Source organism: Pseudophryne corroboree, chromosome 6, assembly GCF_028390025.1.
Source record: "Pseudophryne corroboree isolate aPseCor3 chromosome 6, aPseCor3.hap2, whole genome shotgun sequence".
Classification (NCBI taxonomy): Eukaryota; Metazoa; Chordata; class Amphibia; order Anura; family Myobatrachidae; genus Pseudophryne; species Pseudophryne corroboree.
Genome location: NC_086449.1, coordinates 467,305,231 through 467,327,438, shown reverse-complemented (window position 1 = coordinate 467,327,438; position 22,208 = coordinate 467,305,231). Strand labels below are relative to the sequence as shown.

Sequence of the window (22,208 nt, the reverse complement as noted above, 5' to 3'; positions counted from 1 at the left end):
GTGTCAGCCTCATCCGGCCGTCAAAGCTCCGAAGAGATAGACATACCTGAGGGCAGCTGTGCGCTGCGGCTTCCCCTCCTACATTACAGCCAGCAGCAGCACTGCCTCGGCTCTTTACGGACTAGCCTTCTCCCTGCGCTCCACACTTTTAAGTAAATAATAATGTAACCTGCGCCAATGGATCGGCAGGCGGGGGGGTTTCAAGGTACTCGGAAACCCCCCCTGCGTGCGCGTATGCAGCCTACAGTGCAAGCAGAAGGCACAACACCAGAATTCAGGATTAAGGTATAAAAGAGACAAACAAGGTGGTAGACTGACAGGAATGAGACATTGTGTAGAGATGACCCTGTTTATGAGAGTCTGCATTCTGGGGGACTAGTGTACAGTGGCAAATGCAGGATTTCTAGAGGGGGGTTTTCAAATGCAGTCCACAATCTCCCACTCTTCGGAACATTGAAGCAAGTGCGGGATTCTGGGGAGCTGTAGAAGAACCTACTGTAGTAATGACCTTGGACATTAATGTAAACATTAGTATTTTTATACACTGGATACTGTATGGAATACAGTATTGATATTTAACACTATAGGTGGTCTACAGTGTAGGTAGAATCAACATTAAATATAAATAAGCAGTCAGGAGAAGGTTAAACATACCATAATAAATAAATAAATAAATAAATATACAAACATAATAGAACCAGTACTTCAATTGCGAAACACACATTCTCCCACCTCATGGTAAGGCTCCTGTTTCTTCTTCCTGGCAGTTACTCTCTGGTCCAGTGCACTGATTGAGAACTCAGATCCACACACAAAGCAAACGTGATAGAAGATGCTGCTACCACTGAGCATGTGCAGCAGCTGTGCTTTGTCCCTTAAATTGCATGATGTGGTGGCAGCTCTAGTAATTGTATTATATACCATTACTATTCTCATAATTTCAGTTTGCCAAGAGAAGAGGGGTTTCCAGGCAACTGGAACCCCCCCTCCTGCATTTGCCTATGGCATTGGTCTTTAACCTGCGGCCCTCCAGCTGCTGTGGAACTACACATCCCAGTATGCCCTGCTTCAGTTTTAGCATACCTTAGTAGCAAAACTGTGGCAGGGCATGCTGGGATGTGTAGTTTCACAGGAGCTGGAGGGCCACAGGTTGAAGACCCATGGCCTGTTGTGTACTGTATATGAGATTTTCATACATTCTTAAGTTCCATTTACATGACATCTATAAATTAAGTGCAGGACGAGGGAAGGGAAATACATATATATACATATATATATATATATATATATATATATATATATATACTTCCAAAGCAGTCCACACTCTAGCCTTAATAGCATATGCTGGGGTAGCATCCATATATCGATAAGGTCACCATGACCCATCAACTCCAATGTAGAACCAGTAGTAAGGAGCACTCACCAGTCTTCAAAAGCCTTTTCATTATTATCACCAGATCAAAAACATTGGTAAAGGAGTATCGACGTTTCGGTCCCGGGACTGAAACGTCGATACCCCTTTACCAATGGTTTTAATCTGGTGATAATAAAGAAAAGGCTTTTGAAGACTGGTGAGTGCTCCTAACTACTGGTTCTAGGGCGAGATTAACAGACAAACAGCGGTCACGTCAGTTACAGCAACATTTCAGTGCCCTAGCACTGTCGTCAGGCTTTTAATAAAGTAATAAAAAGTGTACATACCTTTATACCAAACAGTGCAAGAGTGAATATCGCGCCAATTCTGGTACCGGGACCACGCACCCGACCAGCGGCACCACATGATGACGTCATAGCAAGTAGCCATGGCAACACCATAAACAGGAAGTAGATATGGAGGCTAAGGAAAATACAAATAACAGAAAAAAATATAACAAAATATCTATCTATCTATCTATCTATCTATCTATCTATGTGTATATATATATATATATATATGTATATATACATATGTGAAGGCAGGGGAAAAGAACAGGCGCCATATGGTGTAGTATTTAAGAATAAATGGAGTGATAAATGGAGGTCTGAGACAGACCTGCCTACTGCCTATACCAATCAGCTAAGATTTATGATTTGTTTTATTTTATTTTTGAATTTGTGTATTATTATGATTATTTTTTATTGATTAAATACTTTATTGATAATTTACAAGGCAGTAGCAGACCATTAATTCAGCCATCACATTTCACTGGACCGACTTGCTCTACATGGATATATATATATCCTATATGCTATATTGAATTTTTCATTTGGTACGCTTAAAATATAAGGGGGGGCACCCCAAGATATATCTGAGGTTACTACACCATATGGCGATGATCTTTGTTTCCTAGGTGGGGAACAGCCACAAAGAACTCTCTGAGATATACAGGCCTAATCTCAAGAACCTATCCGGTACTTATATTTTATACACATATATCACTCCATTTATTCTTAAATACTACACCATATGGCGCCTGTTCTTTTCCCCTGCCTTCACAGAATTGCATGACTGAACATACCCAAGTCATTTATTGAAGAACGGTGCAGCCACCAAAGAAGCTTGGGAGGTGTCCATCAACGGAGTATCTACGACTGACTAAACCAAAAACAGCAGAAATTTCTGACGACCCATTGCTTTAAAGTAACATTTGGACGTGTGACTAAGCGCACCGACCTAAACAAACTCTTGGTATATATACATATATATATATATATATATATATATGTATGTATATATATAAAAAAAAAATTGTTCCATTTCTGTTTTACCCCAACGGGAATGGTTTTATAGACTAGGATTTATTGTGGACACTTTCCCTTTGATAGTCTGATTCCCTCTCTTCACACATGTCATAAATTATACCCAGGTGTAGTGTGGCCAATCCCGGGATCAGGACCGCCGGGATCCCGGCCTAAAATTTGGCTGGTTTCCATTCCCGGTATTGGAGTTCCAATCCCGGGGATTTCAGGATTGGCCACCACCTTACTTTTTTCTATGCCGGGCAGCGTTGATCGTCCTCAGGAGACTCAGCCGCTGCCCAGCTCCCCCTGCTCAGCTCCCCCTCGCTCCAGCTGGGGCACTGCGCAGCGTGACGTGAAGTCAGAGGTTACGCTGTGCAGCCAGCCTGTCGGACCTCATAGCAAGTGGTCCACCTTCACTCCCGTCCAGATTAGAGTGAGTTATCTGGGCTAGTTTGGGCAGGGGGGTGGGACACATTGAAAAACAGCCAATCCTGGGAATCCCGGGACTGATAATTTTTCTATTCTGATTCCCAGGATTAAAAAAATGGCCTGGGATTGGCCACCCTACTGAGATGTCTCTGAAAATTGCATACCTTATTCATTTTTAATACAAAAATATATATATATATACTAGTTTTCCTGTACGACTTCTGATGATCAGAGCCTGTACCTCTCTTTTGAAGAACGTGTAAAGCTTTTCGGTACATCACTTCAACTTTTCCTCTTTCCAGTATGGAAACAAAGATGGAATACTAAAAATCTGGGGTACACATTGGCTTCACACTTGTCCAATCACCGGCAGAACAGACTCCAGATCACCCTGTTTATACAAATCTACTGCAGACCTGCTCGCAGATTGGCCCTCATCCAGATGTTGTTGGAGGTGCTAGCGCTGCTGCTTGCATGGAAACAGCAGCAATAGTACTAATATCAATATGGTAATGCAGCAGGAAGCATCACGCCTCCTGCCGCATTACTAATCGGAGCTGCGTCCAAGAACACATTATTGCATCATCTCTGACACCATCGGCCGGCTGCGTGACCCATGCAGTTGCGCAAGCTGGCTGCCGCAGGAGTTACGAAGAGGCAAGGAAATCTCCATCCTCGGACAGAGATCCTGGCCTTGTCCCTCCTGTGGCCTGTAAACTCTTTTGCATGGCCAATGTCTTCCCAGTGCTTGCGGCAGAGGTGTCTTCATCTTTGATCTTCACCTGGGGGTGGTGGCCTGTAAGCTCTTTTCCATGGCCTCTTCCTCCATCAGGGCTTCCAGCATCTCCCATCTTCAGGAGCTCTTGTCAGCTCCTCCACCGCTGATGGGCTGTCTGCCCCTGCCTTGCGCTGGCTAATTTTAGCTGCCTAAAAGGGTGAGGGGTCATGAAACGAATTGGACAAGTGTGTACCTAGCTTGATATAACTCTCTGTCTCTAGAACGTTATAATAACATCTCTCTCTTTCATTCTTATGTAATTACAATTCTGAGATAATTCAGTAATAAAGACTAGTAAAGATTATAAGCGGTGATGTGAGGCAGAGCCTTTCCTAAGCATACTATAGTATACGTCAGAGTTTTGCCTATATAAAGAAAAATACAAAGAATATATTACAATCTTTCTCTTATTCTATCATTTTTAAAGGCAAAACTTTGGAGTAAAAGTCTATGGCAGGTGAAGCAGTGCCTTCCCTGTCTACGTTTATCTCTGATCAAAACTCACCAAATTTCCATCAGTATATACTGCTGCTCCTGTGTATAATGCCCACATGAACACTTTAGCTTATATATTCTGTGTAAATCTGGCTCTGGTACCAGCCAGTGCCTCCTAAACCATTTACCTCACCGCATGTCCCTGACTATAAGGGCATTGTAAGAGGAATGAGGATAATATGTATTTTAAATCAGTATTGGCACTCAGATGCCTTACATGCTATTGGAATAATGTGATTTGTTTGACTGAATGCCGTTGTGACTTGCCGGGTACTGGTCATGTGGGATACGTTTAATTTGCCAGCTGTCGGGATCCCGGTAATCAGGATACCGACACCGGAATCCCATCAGCCGACAGTACCGCCAGCTGGCAAAACAGGACTATTTCCACTCGTGGGTGTCCACGACACCTACAGAATGGGAATAGATCCTGTGGCGAGCGCAGCAAGGCACCGAGCCGGCAAGGTCACTCTTTGCGCTCACTCCGTTGCCGGCATTCTGGCGGGCGGGATGCTGCTGTTGGGATATGGACAGCCGGCATCCTACCCACCTGTAAAGCATACTGAATCCGTTCATACATTTTGTATGTGAAAATGTAACAGAAAGAAAATACTGTAAGTACAATATTAAAATAGAAACCAGATAAAGGTTATACTGTTAAAGACCAGACAGAAATAGGGAAACCAAACTACATCTCATTAGGAAAACATGTCAAAGTACCTGAGGGGGCTGACCCCAAAAATAACCCTGCATGAGAGAGAAGTATTTTGAATTCATTCCAGGAAAACCAAGGGAGCCCAGATATGAAATAAGCCCTGAACAATTTCTTTAGCAATTTTTATAGGATGTTTATACTTGTGGTGGCTGTTCTACCATGTTTAGTTATGTTAATTAAGTACAAACTAACTAGATTGCTAACTCTAAGAGGGAGATTCAAATGTTTGAAAAGTCGGTTGGGTGTCTGTTTTTTCCTGTCTATTAGATAGGAAAAAACAGACACCCAACTGACTTTTCAAATAACTGAATCTCCCCCTAAGTGTATCAACTTGGCAGCAATATATAATACTAGCATATTTTGTCACTTAGGGGGTAATTCCAAGTTGATCGCAGCAGAATTTTTTTTAGCAGTTGGGCAAAACCATGGCCCTCATTCCGAGTTGTTCGCTCGCTAGCTGCTTTTAGCAGCTTTGCACACACTAAGCCGCCGCCTACTGGGAGTGAATTTTAGCTTTGCAGAATTGCGAACGAAAGATTTGCAGAATTGCGAAAAGAAATTTCTTTGCAGTTTCTGAGTAGCTCGAGACTTACTCTGCCACTGCGATCTGTTCAGTCAGTTTCGTTCCTGGTTTGACGTCACAAACACACCCAGCGTTCGCCCAGACACTCCCCCGTTTCTCCAGCCACTCCCGCGTTTTTCCCAGAAACGGCAGCGTTTTTTCGCACACACCCATAAAACGTCCAGTTTCCGCCCAGAAACACCCACTTCCTGTCAATCACACTCCGATCACCAGAACGAAGAAATTTCTTTGTTAAGCCGTGAGTAAAATACCAAACTTTTTTGCAAATTTACTTGGCGCAGACGCACTGCGAACATTGCGCATGCGCAGTTTGCGACTAATCGCTCCGTTGCGAAAAACACTAACGAGCGGACAACTCGGAATGAGGGCCCATGTGCACTGCAGGGGAGGCAGATATAACATGTGCAGAGAGAGTTAGATTTGGGTGTGGTGTGTTCAATCTGCAACCTAAATTGCAGTGTAAAAATAAAGCAGCCAGTATTTACCCTGCACAGAAACAAAATAACCCACCCAAATCTAACTCTCTCTGCACATGTTATATCTGCCTCCCCTGCAGTGCACATGGTTTTGCCCAATTGCTAACAAAATTCCTGCTTCGAGCAACTCAGAATTACCCCCTTAGGTGGAACCAATCTTGCACCTACTATCAGACATGATGTGTGTTTCCCATGAAATAGGAAATGTGAATAGATGTATAGATATGACATGCACTTGGGTTATGATGATATAGTAGTTCATATTAATAGCATTTTTGTAAAATGGTAATGTACCTTATATTGTTTGCTTAGTTTTCTTGTTCTCCCTCCTCTTTAGTCCTATTTTTCCACCCTGTACTGTGTGGTATTAGTGAGTGGGGTTTCATACATTATGTCACTTTATGTATATATTAGTATGATGGTATATGCCTTCATTGATGCAACCCGCAAAGGGTAAAATACACTGAAACATTGTGTATGTAATATGAATCCTGCATAATGAATTTTGTATCATTCCATTTATTGTAGATTAGTGGAGTGTTTTTCTCAAGCTAATGTATCACTGTTACTGAGAGTTGCCGACACTGTCATGATGCCAGGTTTTGGTGAACGATGAACGATGACCGCTCCCGCACATCATTCAGCGTTTACCAATATTGAGCTGTCATGCAGCTCAACCCGTCAATGTCGGGCTCAGCTGCATGTCCCGGAATGCCAGTGGTGACGTCACTGAACGTTATCGTTGAACGATAGCGTTCAGTGTGTATGCAGTATATTGTTGAACGCTATATCGATCAACGATATAGTCGTTCACCTCCGGCATTTAAACATCGGGTATTGTGTACCCACCCAGGGCCGGATCTAGACCTTGTGGTGCCCAGGGCAAAAAAATGGGGGTGTGGCTTAATGGAGAAGGGGCGTGGTCAGTTATGCCCCCTCTAGCTGTGCCCTCAGTAGTATTGCCCACAGTACTGTGCCCCCTGTAGAGTTGTGCCCCCAGTAGTATTTCCCCCAGTACTGTGCCCCCTGTAGAGTTGTGCCCCCTAGTTGCGCCGTTTACAAAAAATAAATAAAAATAAATTAATACTCACAATCCCCGCTCCTGCTTCCCGACCGCTGCTGCCCTCCGTCTCCGGCCACCGGCGCCACTCCTCGGATCTATGGGAGAGACGTCATGATGTCTCTCCCATAGCACCACATAGACACTAGAGGTCAATTATGACCTCTAGCGTCTGTGCCGCTCCCACAATGCAGCTCAGTATTAGTGATCACTGAATGACGCACCCATCGTTCATCAATATCACCCCCCATACACACTGGACGATTTCAGGCTAAAAATAAACGATATCGACATAAATGTCATTATTGTTTATTTTTTAGGCAGAAATCACATAGTGTGTACTCACCTTTAGCTGACTTCCCAGATTGTCCTACTTCCCCAGTGAAGTGGGAGGTCCAGGGCTGTATTGCTGTGAATTGCATTATCATGGGCTTGCCCCCTGATGCTCGATGCCACAATATGCAACTGGGGAGTAGCTGGGGAATGATGACACTATTCACAGCACCAGACAGTCACACCTCCCAACTGCACTTGCCCTCTGGGATCCCCCTTTGGGCTTTAAAAAAATATTGTAAAGTATGTTATAACTTCATACATTAATGTCTTATATCTATGTGAATTTATTTTATAGTATTTTGCAGTGCTTAAAGTGGTCCTAGAGAGGTGGTGGAACTCACCCCCCTCCCCACGGTGCCCAAGTAATAAAGGTATTGCGCGCCACAAAAAAGGAGCGTGGTCTCAAAAAAGGGGTGTGGTCACACAATAGTAATAATGCCCACAGTAGTAGCACCCCATAATACACATAATGCGCACAGTAGTAGCGCCCCTTATACAATGCCCACAGTAGTAGTGCTCCTTATGCAATGTCCACTGTACTAGTAGTGCCCACAGTGGTAGTGCCCCTTATATAGAGCCCATAGTAGTGGTGCCTCTTATGCAATGCCCGCAATAGTAGTGCCCCTTATGTCCCCAAAAGTGATGCCCCTTATGAAGTGTCCCCTTTACAATGCCCCCAGTAGTAATGCCCTTAATGGTAATGCCCCTGTATAGTATTGCCCCCAGTAGTAATGTTGCCTGTAGTAATGCCCCCTGTAGTTTAGCCCCAGTAGTTATGCCCTTGCAGTTATGACCCCAGTAGTTTTCCCGCCCTTTAGTTTAGCCTCCCAGTGGTAATACCCCCAGTAGTTTGCCCCTTGTAGTATAGCCACCAATAGTAATGCCCCTAGTAGTAATGCCGCCTGTAGTTTGCCCCCTTGTAGTTTAGCCCCTGTAGTTATGCCTCCAGTAGTTTAGCCCCTGTAGTTATGCCCCCTTGTAGTTTAGCCCCCAGTAGTAATGCCCTCAGTAGTAACGCCCCCAAGTAGTAACGCCCCCAAGTAGTAATGCCCCCAGTAGTTTAGCCCCTGTAGTTATGCCCCCAGTAGTTTAGCCCCCCAGTAGTTTTGCCCCCCAGTAGTTTAGTCCCCAAGTAGTAATGCCCCTGTAGTTACGCCCCTAGTAGTAATGCCCCTGTAGTTATGCCCCCAGTAGTAATGCCCTCCTGCAATTTGCCCCCAGTAGTTAGCCCCCTTGTAGTTTGCCCCTAGTAGCTTGCCCCCAGTAGCTTGCCCCCTTGTAGTTCGCCCCCAGTAGCTTGCTCCCTTGTAGCTTGCCACCTTGTAGTTTGCCCCCAGTAATAATGCCCCCAGTAGTAATGTCCCCCAGTAGTTTATCCCCTGTAGATGCCCCCTAGTAGTAATGTCCCCCAGTAGTTTGCCCCCAGTAGATGCCTCCCAGTAGTAATGCCCCCCAGAAGTTTGCCCCCAGTAGATGCCCCTCAGCAGTAATGCCCCCCAGTAGATGCGCCACTACACAAATGAAAAAAAACAGACAAAAAAACACACCATACTCACCAAGCTCCGCTCCGTGTCCGGTCCGGCCGCTGCAGTCCTCTGGGCGCCCGCTCCTCGACACTATGGGAGAGATGTCATGACATCTCTCCCATAGCGCACAGTGACAGTGCCGGAAGCCAGAGCTCAGTAGTGAGCTCCTGCCTCCAGCTGCCGCTGTAGAGAGGGACATAGGCGTGCGCAGCACATTTTATTAGGGGGTGCACGATTGGAGTGGCGTGTCTAGCACTGCCTACTGGGCTATAATATATATCTATATCTATATATCTATCTATATATATATATATATATATATATATATATATACATAGAGTGGTCGAAGTGGAAATTGTAAAGTGGGGGTATGGAAAAGTGAAGGCGTGACCACTCAAAAGGGTGCGTGTCCTTTAATGTAGTTTACCACACTACATACCGATTACACATATTATGCACCACAATAGTAGGGCCCCTTATACTATCTAGTACTGGTGCACCTTTCACATTATACCACACTGTATGAGCCGAAATTCACATTATAGCACTCGGAATGAGCCGAAATTCACATTATAGCATATGGTATGAGCCGAAATTCACATTATAGCATACGGTATGAGCCGAAATTCACATTATACCACACGGTATGAGCCGAAATTCACATTATACCACACAGTATGAGCCGAAATTCACATTATAGCACTCGGAATGAGCCGAAATTCACATTATAGCACATGGAATGAGCCGAAATTCACATTATAGCACACGGTAAGATCCAAAATTCACATTATAGCACACAGAATGAGAGGAAATTCACATTATAGCACTCAGAATGAGCCGAAATTCACATTATAGCACATGGAATGAGATGAAATTCACATTATACGACACAGTATGAGCCTAAATTCACATTATAGCACACGGAATGAGCCGGAATTCACATTATAGCACACAGAATGAGCCGAAATCCATATTATGCCTCATGGAATTAGACAAAATTCAGGGAAAGTGACAGCAGGGACATAGGGACAGGGATGGAGAGAGGGACAGCAAGGGCATACAGTAGGGACTAGGGAGAGAGAAAGGCAGCAGGGTAAGATTACCTATTTAGCAGCGTGGTGCTGAGGATGCTGTGGTCTGCGGTGCATGAGGAGGCTGTGGTTGGCGTGGGGTGGAGGAGGCTGTGGGCCTCGGAGATGGTGCAGAGAAGGATTGAGGGTGGCAGAGGATCCTGAGGGCGGCGGTGGTGCAGCGGTGGAAATGGCAGAGGGCGGCGGCGGTGCAACGGAAGAGGACGGAGGAAGCTGTGGTCGGCGGCCTTTGGTGGTGCGGCACTGCACTGGCTCCTATGACCCGCGACTACTATTTCAAATCTGCCGCGGAACGGTAGCCAATCAGCTGATTGGCTACCGGTCCGCGGCAGATTTGAAATAGTAGTGCCGCACCACCAAAGGCCGCACACACATAATATATATCCTCCAAATCAGTTGGCACTCCAAATCAGTATTCCCAGATAACTGCCGTGGTGCACAGCTAACAATTGGATACAGAAGCAGCGAACAGCGGCACTCCTAACGGATTTGTAAATGAGACAAGACACCTATAGTAGGTCCGATAGCGAAGTTTCGGATTTTACTCTGTCCTCAGGCTACAGGTACAGCTTTACCTGTAGCCCGAGGACGAAGTAAAATCCGAAACTTCGCTATCAGACCTAGGTGTCTTGTCTCATTTACAAATCCGTTAGGAGTGCCGCTGTTCGCTGCTTTTGTATATATATATATATATGTGTGTGTGTATATATATATATATATATATATACATACATACACACAGAGAAACTACTGAATGCATGGCTCAGCTCTAATATATATATATATGTGTATATATGTATATATATATATATATATATATATATGTATATATATATATACATGTATGTGTATATATATATATATATATATATATACATGTATACATATATAGATATGCATATACACTTACACGCCCAGACACATTTGAATACAGGTAAGATGCCTATGTGCTGGTCCGCCCCTGCACTTTGTGGTGGAGGCTAGCATGGTCCTAGCTCAGTGGCGGCTCAATGCGCCGGAATCTGACCTACTCCGCAAAGGAACATGGGAGGAGGAGCTGCTGCAGCAGGGCATGCGCAGCAGCCCTCCTCCCGGAGCGGCCGCCATATTTGTTAGGGGCAACCGATGCCAGCATCGTAAACTGGCTGCCCCGTCAGCTGTGCCGGCGCCGCATCCCGCATTACGCCCGTACCGGCGCTACCGCAGGCGGCTCTGCTCAGATTTGCGAGTGCAGAGCCGCACGCAGCGCCAACCATCGGGTATTATAGCACACATCAATGTTCGGATCGCAGGCGTGCAGTGCGGGGGTGCCGGACATTAGGGGGTGCCTGTGCGCACCAGGCACCCCCCGTGCGCACGCCTATGGAGAGGGAGACAGGCGTCCGCTGGTAACACAATCTCAGCGGGCGCCCGGCATCTCCCTGCGTCACCGGCACACATCGGGTGAGGTGAGCCGGAGGAGGCAGAACTGCGTTCCGTCTCCAAATGGAACTGACGCCACCGTTTCGGCTCACTTTAACCCCTGGTATTTTGTATTGAACAGTATGAGAAACCATAACTTTAACTTATAAAACATTCTGATCTGATATATATGTTTCTACAGAAAGCTTAAACCAAACAAATTGGGTGAAAAAATATCCAGCATGCAGTGGTGCCAAACAGTCTCCCATCAACATTGACGAGGGTCTCACACAGCTTAACTTAAATCTGAAGAAACTAACATTTGAAGGATGGGAGCAAGTGTCTACTCATACTTTAATTCGCAATACAGGAAAAACAGGTGAGATCAAGTCTTTTTTTAATGTTGTAAAGGACTATGAAGATTACAGTTATTATCTCAAAGGAATGTGAGCAGAGTCTGCAGTTGTAAATTCACATAGTATTTATTTTATTTTGCCTTGGGTGTTTTGAAGAGATTGCCCTTTTATGGAGTTAGCTCAAAATGATATGACCTTTGCAAAGTAACTGCCCTTTTAGCATGTTTTCCACATTGCTGATTCTGTGTCTGAAAGTACAGCATAATGAAAGAGGGATTTTGCAGTATTTAGTAGTTCTGCAGTACATTCAGATTATTATATTAAATTTCCTTTTGTTTTTTGGAAAAAGGACATTTTTCGATAAGGACACATCTGGCAAAGGAAGAATTGTGTGATGCTTATTAAAAAAAGCAGTGAAAATGAAACAGAGGGTTAGATCTGTAAAGGTGTGGAGCCAAATACTCTACTAAGGGAGCCAGTTTACTCAACAAAGCTCCATTTTGGTGACTACTAAACAGGACTGCCATCAGAAATTGTGTCGCCCAGTAATCACTATTTATCAAAGTATGGAGAGTGTGGCAGGGACAGCATAGTTCCACATGAAGTTAATGTGGATTATCAGGATTTCCCAGGTGTAGAGCAGCAGCAGGACTGAAGGGTCCAGTCCAGATTTTGCCTCAATCAGTTGTCAGCCAGAAGATAGGCTAATTAATTAACAGCACTTGTAATCTGCCTTACCTGTATGTGTTCGGTGAACATTGCTTCTGATGGTGACTAGCATCCAGAAGGGGGTGTGGGGATGTCAGGGCCATTGAATCTGTACTAATGTGATCCTGTACTACTGTGAACTTCTGCTGATGTAATCCTGCACTGCTATGCTGAGAGACTCCTATGCTGTCCTGCCTACCAGAGAAATGAAAGAAACTGGTGAAGGTTATCTGGTCTATGTGATTCTTGTCACAAGAGTGATAAAATGGAGAGATATAAAGCACCAACCGATCAGCTTCTAAGTCTAACTTTACAGGCTGTGTTTGAAAAATGACAGTTATCTTTCTCCATGCTTTGATAAATACCCCCCTACGTTGAATCAGGAAAAGAAAGAACATCTAATAGTGCATCTTCATAAAGCCCAGTATAAATTGAATGAGTACCAAAACAATGAGTGATAGTGCATATCTGTAATCAGGGGCGGATTGGGAACAAAAAGCGGCCCTGGAAAAATGTGTACTAGTGGCCCCACTTGGGCAGCACCAGAGGTGTAAGGTCTAGCCATGGGCCATGGCAGCAGCACCCTCCCCCCAAGACTTTCCAGATAGTGGGCATGTCCAGCATCAAGGGGAAGTTAAAAAGAAATAAAATTAAATGTTATGAGCACATTATATGATACACCTTCAGAATTTAGGAAACTATATAATTCTTTAGAAAGATATATTTTCTTCCTTATTATACCAACCGTATCCCAATCACTATTCACTCAATCTTATATGTCAGCCAAGCAGGCAGACAGAGCATACACTAGATCATCTGCAATCACAGGCTAAGTGGCAAAGTCATTTTCATATATGCAAATTGTTTGGCATCTTATTCATTATGTCTATAAATAAGACCACATGTCCTCAAACAAAACAGGCCCCACAGGTGCGCCGGCCCACAGGGAATCCTCTCTGTAAACCCTATGGCCAATCCGCCTCTGTCTGTAATATGGGTTTCTTCCTCCTGGTAGTAATTGGGATCCACATATTCTCCGAAATATTTTCAATATTAGTAATGAACCATATAAATATTGTCCACGATTTTCCATAGGTATAATGTATCCATTATGTAGTTCATCTCATCAGTGTTCCGTATCAATTTGCTGGGCAAACACTATACAATTATCTTGCAGATAATCTGACAGATCTGACTGGCTGGAATGAAAATCTGGTAATGGATTAGAGCAAATGACAATCAACCATTTGCTCTCAAACACTGAAAAACGTACAAAAAATGTTGTGCATACAAATAGTTTAAATCACGGCTATATATATATATATAAGCCAACACACAACCATAACAATAGCAACACCAACCTAACCAGGATAGCAAAGCTATCCCAACAACAGAAGGGGACCGAAATGGCGCGCCAACTAAACACTTACACAGGTTAACAGGAATCGAAGCACTAAGGCGGGCGCCCAGTATCCACTACGGACTACGAGAAAAGGAGTTACTGGTAGGTATTAAATTCCTATTTTCTCTTACGGCCTAGTGGATACTGGGGATCTGTACTTTAGTACCATGGGGAAGTCCCAAAGCTCCCAACGGGTGGGAGAGTGCTGGGACCCCTGTAACACCGTCTGACCAAACTGAAGGTCATCCTTGGCCAAGGTGTCGAACCTATAGAACTTAACAAAAGTGTTCGAACAAGACCAAGTAGCAGCTCGGCACAACTGCAAGGCCGAGACAAGCGGGCAGCCGCCCAGGAAGAGCCTACAGATCTCTTTGATTGGGCCTGAATAGACGTCGGCAAGGGCAGAGCCGCCAAAGTATAGGCTTGGTGAATGGTCAATCTGAGCTAACGAGCAATTGATTGCTTAGAAGCTGGACAACCAATCTTGGTGGCATCGTAAAGGACAAACAGTGAATCAGTTTTCCGATTACGTGCAGTCCGTTTGACATAAACCTTCAGAGCGCTCACCACATCCAAGGACTCTGGACCAGTAGAAGCGTCAGACAACACTGGAACCACAATGGGTTGATTCACATGAAAAGCTGAAACCACTTTTGGCAAAAACTGAGGTCGGGTCCTGAGTTCCACCCTGTCTTCATGAAAAATCAAATAAGGGCTCTTACAGGATAAAGCCCCCCATTCAGAGACACGTCTGGCAGATGCCAATGCTAGTAACATCAGTCTTCCAGGTAAAACATTTCAATTCCACCCTATGTAAGGGTTCAAACCAATCCGATTGAAGAAAGGACAGAACCACATTGAGATCCCACAGAGCCGCGGGAAGTACGAAGGGCTGTTGCATATGTAGAACTCCTTTTAGGAAAGTTTGTACTTCCGGCAACATGGCAAGTTGTTTCTGAAGAAAATAGAGAGCAACGAAATCTGGACTTTGATGGAGCCTAAACATAGGCCCAAATCTACTCCCGCTTGCAGAAAACGACCAATTCTAAGTTCCACGGGAGAAACCTTTCTACTTTCACACCAGGAAACATACTTTTTCCAGATACAATTATAATGTTTAGACGTAACCATCTTCCTGGCCTGGACTATGGTGGAAATAATCCTTAGAGGGAAGACCTTTTCTTGCTAGAATCTCCCTCTCAACTTTCAAGCCATCAAACGTAGCCGCTGTAAGTCTGGATAGACGAATGGAGCTTGTTGAAGAAGATACTTTTGAAGTGGCAGAGGACAGGGATCCTCCAGAGCCATGGTTAGCAGGTTCGAGTACCACGCCCGTCGAGGCCAATCCGGGGCAATTAGAATTGCCTGAACGCTTTCCCTTCTTACTCTTTTTAGAACCCTTAGGATTAGCGGTAGAGGAGGGAACAGGTACACAAACTGGTATGTCCATGGTGTCGTCTGCGCGTCCACTGCTACAGCCTGCGGATCCCTCATTCTGGAACAGTAACGGCATAGATTCTTGTTGAGATGAGAAGCCATCAGATCTATCTGCGGACAGCCCCACCGATGAATTAACTGTTGAAACACCTGGGGATGTAGGCCCCATTCCCCTGGATGGAGGTCGTGTCTAATGAGGAAGTCCGCTTCCCAGTTGTCCACTCCTGGAATGAATATGGCTGAGATGGCCCTTGCGTTGGCTTCCGCCTAGATGAGTATTCGTGACACTTCTTGCATCGCCGCTCTGCTTCTTGATCTCCCCTTGTCGGTTTAAGTACGCCACTGCCGTGGCGTTGTCCGATTGAACCTGGATCGCCTGATCCTTCAGGAGATGGGAAGCTTGCAGAAGAGCATTGTAAATTGCTCTGAGTTCTAGGATGTTTATTGGCAGAGCAGATTCCTGAACTGACCATATCCCCTGGAACTGGGCCCCTTGGGTCACATCCCCCCAACCCCGGAGGCTGGCATCCATTGTGAGTAGAATCCACGAGTGGATATTGAAATTCCTGCCTTCTACCAGGTGAGGAACTTGTAGCCACCATAATAGTGAAATCCGGGCTTTTGGCGATAAGGTCACTTCCTGATGCATGTGAAGGTGAGACCCCGACCATTTGTCCAGCAGATCCAGCTGAAATGGGCGGGCATGAAATCTGCCATATTGGATTGCCTCGTAAGCAGCAACCATCATGCCCAGCAAGCGTATGCAAAGATGAATGGACACCTTGCGAGGACGGAGCACTGAGCGGACCATAGCCTGGATAGCCAAGGCCTTGTCCATCGGAAGAAACACCTTTTGAGACACTGTATCCAGTATCATTCCCAGGAACTGAAGACGTTGGGTTGATTCCAGGTGAGATTTCTGGAAATTTAGGATCCACCCATGATCAGTAAGCAGGCGAGTCGTCAGATCGATGCTGTGCAATAGACGCTCCCTGGACATAGCCTTTATCAGGAGATCGTCCAAGTAGGGGACTATGTTGACTCGCATCATGCACAGTTGCAGCATCATCTCCGCCATGACTTTGGTGTAGACCCTCGGAGCTGTGGACAGGCCAAAGGGCCAGGCCTGAAACTGGAAATGGTCATCCAATATGGCGAACCCGAGGTAAGCCTGATGAGGGGGCCACATCGGAATGTGTAGGTAAGCATCCTTGACATCTAGGGATACCAGGAATTCCCCCTCCTCCAGACCCGGACACCACTGCCTGCAGGGATTCCATCTTGGATTTGAACACCCGCATGTACGGGTTTAGAGACTTCAGGTTTAAGATGTGTCGCACCGAACTGGCTGTTTTTCAGAACAACAAAAAGACTGGAATAAAAACCCCTCTTGTGTAACGGAGGAGGTACCGGAACCACCACCCCTGTTCACAAAAGTTTGTAAATGGCCTTTTGCAAGGTAACTTTTGCTGTGGGCAAAACTGGTAAGCCCGATTTGAAAAATCTGTGAGGAGGAAGTGCTTGAAATTCCAGCCGGTATCCCTGGGAAATGAGGTTCCTCACCTAAGGATCCCAGCAGGACTTTGCCCACACATGGGCGAAGTGTTCAAGGCGAGCACCCACCTGAAAGTCGCCTTGCTGCTCGGGCCAACTGTCACGCGGAAGGCTTAATGGCAGGAGATCCGGTGGTCTGGTCCAGGGAAGCAGCAGTTGCAGGTTTACGGGATTTACCACGAGATCCTCTCGGAGTGGTGGAGACTCCTCGGCCCCTGCTTCTGAACCCTGCCACATGAAAGGACTGCAAGGAGGGTAACGTGTAAGAACGTCTAGAAGGTGGCGCAGCTGACGGCAGATAGGTAGACTTACCCGCCGTTGCCTGAGAGATCCATTTATTTAATTCATCCCCAAACAAGGCATCACCTGTAAAGGGAAGATTTTCTACACGTTTTTTGGAATCAGCATCCACTGACCATTGACGTAACCACAGAGCTCTGCGTGCCAAAACTTCCATAGCCATAGTGCAACCATTTATCTTACACAATTCCTTTATAGCCTCGCTCATAAAATTTGCAGCATTCTGAATGTGTTGCAGCAGAGTAATGACCTCATCCTGGGGCAGAGTGTCTAATCCATTAATAATATTATCGGACCACTTGACTACTGCCCTTGAAATCCACCCACAAACTATTGTGGGTTGCAGTGCTACGCCCACTGCTATATATATTGTCTTGAGAGTGGTTTCAATTTTACGGTCAGCAGGGTCTTTAAGGGATATAGCCCCTGGCACTAGCAGTACCAATTTCTTATACAGTCTGGACACAGACGTATCGACTGACAGGGGTTTTCCCATACCTTTCTGTCCTCAGCCGGGAGGGGAAAAGCAGATAAAAACCTCTGAGGAATTTAAAATTTCTTGTCAGGGTTAACTTGCCAGCCTCCCTGGCCAGAGAGTTTAATTCTTTAGACACAGGGAAAGTGGCTGAGGTCTTGGGTCTAACATTAAAGTATAACTCCTCATCTGGTTCTGCTTCCTGATCTGGTATGTAAAGAACCTCTCTTACAGCATAAATCAGATCAGAATCAGACTGGAGCACCTGTGGCAGTGAGCGTTTATGTGAAACCAACAGAGGGGGCTGAGAAGCCTTTCTGGTATCTGCTGCCTTGGCCATACAATCAATAGACTGTTTTAACACCTGTCTCTCCTTTTTAGCTGCAGCTAATTCTGAATTCACATTTTGAATCATGCTTTTAAAAGTATCTAGCCAGTCAGGTGCCTGTGAACTGTGTCCCTGTGGAGATAAGGAGCACTGTTCACACATGAGGGTCCACGCTGAAGAAGGGGTAGAGTTACAAGCAGCACACATAACCATGTCAACAGACATTGTACAAAACTGTAATACAATACAGTGCAGCTCACTGAAAAAAACCACCCCCACACAAACCCTAGAGAGCCCCTGGAGTGACACAGAGAAACGGAGACCAGTACACAGAACACAGCAGCGCAGTGTGTGAAAATGTGTATCACCTTACCGCTGATGTGCTCCCCCCCTACTATCCCCCCCTGGTACCAGTACAGAGTCTGTAACAGCGTGGGTCTGTGGAGGAGCAGCGTGCATGCAGCCTTGATGATCCGCAGCAGCAGGAAATGTAATGGCATGCGGTCCCACAAATGTTTATACTAGCTGAAGTATCAGAAAACAGTACTAACAAAGTCTAATGACAGTGAAGCCTAAGCCCGCTGAGCCAAAGTAGTCCGCGATGGGCACTGCAGCTCGTGGCCTGTGACCACCGCGTTACATGCCGCCAAACCGCATCGGGGACCCGTTAACCAGGACCTCGGTGATAACACTCACCGCACTCGATGATCTTCGGCGTCTGTTAGAGGGTGGTGGCTAGCTGCTGGTGTGGGCACACACTGTATGGTGTGTGAAACAGCACCTCAGGAGCTCAGTGTCCTATCAGCTGGGATTACGAACCATTAACCCTCAGGAGGTTGGTTCGGTTCCCCCTCTAAATCCCACAAAGCAGGTAGACTGGTTGCCAACCAGAGCTACCTGAAAATAAAGAACTAAAATAAAAAATAAAGGAAACTCTCTGGAGCTCCAGTGAAATGCACCCGGCTCCTTGGGCACATTTTTTGAAACTGAGTCTGGTAGGAGGGGCATAGAGGGGAGGAACCAGCACACACATACACACACTAAAGGTTTTTAAAGTGCCAGGCTATAGTGGACCCGATCTATACCCCATGGTACTAAAGTACAGATCCCCAGCATCCACTAGGACGTAAGAGAAACAGTATAAAGTCCATGTATTAAGTCCACTTATAACGTCTCCAACAGTCGCTGCTCCCTTCTTCACCCTTCCTCAAGGGTGATTGATATCACTATAGTAACAAGAACAAAAGGGAGCGTAGTTAGTGTAGTAACGTTTTTTTTTAAACACTAAATTTTACCTCAAGGTTAAACGTACAATTAAAAGATCATAAAACAGCTTATCACATAAGTCGTCACCCAGGCAGAGCACAACAAAGGGCTTGCGACAGCAGTGGTCCCGGATCCTCTCCTCTCAGGACTTCCAGCTTTCTAAGTCGCCACTGACGAAGGCTAGCGACGAAACGCGTTTGGCAGAGAGACACTGAGCCGCTGTTACAGCCTGCACAAGTCTGCACAGTATCGGGACCGGGAGCCAGGAGACGTGAGCCGGGATGCGGAGGTGAAAGAGCAGGTGACTTAGAAAGCCGGAAGCCCTGAGAGGAGAGGATCCAGGGCCGCCGTTGCCGCAAGCCCTTTGTTGGGCTCTGCCAGGGTGACAGCTTATGTGATAAACTGTTTTATGATCTTTTAATTGTACATTTAACCTTGAAGTAAAATTGAGTGTTTTAAAAAAAATCTTTACTACACTATCTGCGCTCCCTTTTGTTCTTGTTACTATATATACACTGCTCAAAAAAATAAAGGGAACACTTAAACAACACAATGTAACTCCAAGTCAATCACACTTCTGTGAAATCAAACTGTCCACTTAGGAAGCAACACTGATTGACAATCAATTTCATATGCTGTTGTGCAAATGGAATAGACAACAGGTGGAAATTATAGGCAATTAGCAAGACACCCCCAATAAAGGAGTTGTTCTGCAGGTGGTGACCACAAACCACTTCTCAGCTCCTATGCTTTCTGGCTGATGTTTTGGTCACTTTTGAAAGCTGGCGGTGCTTTCACTCTAGTGGTAGCATGAGACGGAGTCTACAACCCACACAAGTGGCTCAGGTAGTGCAGCTCATCCAGGATGGCACATCAATGCGAGCTGTGGCAAGAAGGTTTGCTGTGTCCATCAGCATAGTGTCCAGAGCATGGAGGCGCTACCAGGAGAAAGGCCAGTACATCAGGAGACGTGTAGGAGGCCGTAGGAGGGCAACAACCCAGCAGCAGGACTGCTACCTCCGCCTTTGTGCAAGGAGGAACAGGAGGAGCACTGCCAGAGCCCTGCAAAATAACCTCTAGCAAGCCACAAATGTGCATGTGTCAATTAAAACGATCAGAAACAGACTCCATGAGGGTGGTATGAGGGCCCAACGTCCACAGGTGGGGGTTGTGCTTACAGCCCAACACCGTGCAGGACGTTTGGCATTTGCCAGAGAACACCAAGATTGGCAAATTCGCCACTGGTGCCCTGTGCTCTTCACAGATGAAAGCAGGTTCTCACTGAGCACATGTGACAGACGTGACAGAGTCTGGAGACGCCAAGGAGAACATTCTGCTGCCTGCAACATCCTCCAGCATGACCGGTTTGGCAGTGGGTCAGTAATGGTGTGGGGTTGCATTTCTTTGGGGGGCCGCACAGCCCTCCATGTGCTCGCCAGAGGTAGCCTGACTGCCATTAGGTACCGAGATGAGATCCTCAGACCCCTTGTGAGACCATATGCTGGTGCGGTTGGCCCTGGGTTCCTCCTAATGCAAGACAATGCTAGACCTCATGTGGCTGGAGTGTGTTAGCAGTTCCTGCAAGACGAAGGCATTGATGCCATGGACTGGCCCGCCCGTTCCCCAGACCTGAATCCAATTGAGCACATCTGGGACATCATGTCTCGCTCAATCCACCAACAGTGCACCACAGACTGTCCAGGAGTTGGCGGATGCTTTAGTCCAGGTCTGGGAGGAGATCCTTTCAAGAGACCATCCGCCACTTGATCAGGAGCATGCCCAGGCATTGTAGGGAGGTCATACAGGCACGTGGAGGCCACACACACCACTGAGCCTCATTTTGACTTGTTTTAAGGACAATACATCAAAGTTGGATCAGCCTGTAGTGTGTTTTTCCACTTTAATTTTGAGTGTGACTCCAAATCCAGACCTCCATGGGTTAATAAATTTGATTTTCATTGATAATTTTTGTGTGATTTTGTTGTCAGCACATTCAACTATGTAAAGAACAAAGCATTTAATAAGAATATTTCATTCATTCAGATCTAGGATGTGTTATATTTCATTCATTCAGATCTAGGATGTATTGTTTAAGTGTTCCCTTTATTTTTTTGAGAATTGTGTATATATATATATATATATATATATATATATTCAATGTGAAATGTCCGCACTCACAGCAATAAATGATCACCAATTGGGTGCTTCTCAAGAAAGTCCAAAATCGGACATCCACATATGCCAGATATTATCCAGATCCACAACAGGGTCCAGAATAGAGGGCACTCACCAATCCAACTTCATTAAAGATTTTATTGGTACATCAAAGTCATCACGTAATATCGACGTTTCGGCTCTAGTAAGCCTTTTTCAAGACAGCCTCAGGAGACATCTGCTCAGCATGCTTATTCCTGGCATGCTGAGCAGATGTCTCCTGAGGCTGTCTTGAAAAAGGCTTACTAGAGCCGAAACGTCGACATTATGTGATGACTTTGATGTGCCAATAAAATCTTTAATGAAGTTGGATTGGTGAGTGCCCTCTATTCTGGACCCTGTTGTGGATCTGGATAATATCTGGTATGTATATATATATATATAAATGTATTTATTTATTTATTTTAGAAGTTGTCCGGCACTCTCTCTGTTAAAGACTAAGGGGTATATGCAATTCACGGCGAATCGCGGCAAATTATCGCCGTTTTTAAATTCGACACAATTCGACAGGTGAATTCCGGCAGGTGGCTGCCGGAATTCACCATATTCAATGAAAA

At 45.5% G+C, this 22,208-nt stretch overlaps 1 protein-coding gene across 6 annotated transcripts in view; it reads left to right on the top strand.

Annotated features, from left to right (window-relative positions):
• PTPRZ1 (protein tyrosine phosphatase receptor type Z1) overlaps window positions 1-22,208 on the top strand; it is a 368,376-nt gene that overhangs the window by 165,619 nt on the left and 180,549 nt on the right. For all 6 annotated transcript variants that reach the window (XM_063927193.1, XM_063927198.1, XM_063927197.1 and 3 more), the window contains exon 3: window positions 11,814-11,990. In XM_063927193.1, the coding sequence (XP_063783263.1) occupies window positions 11,814-11,990 (177 nt within the window). The remainder of the gene's footprint in view (window positions 1-11,813; window positions 11,991-22,208) is intronic.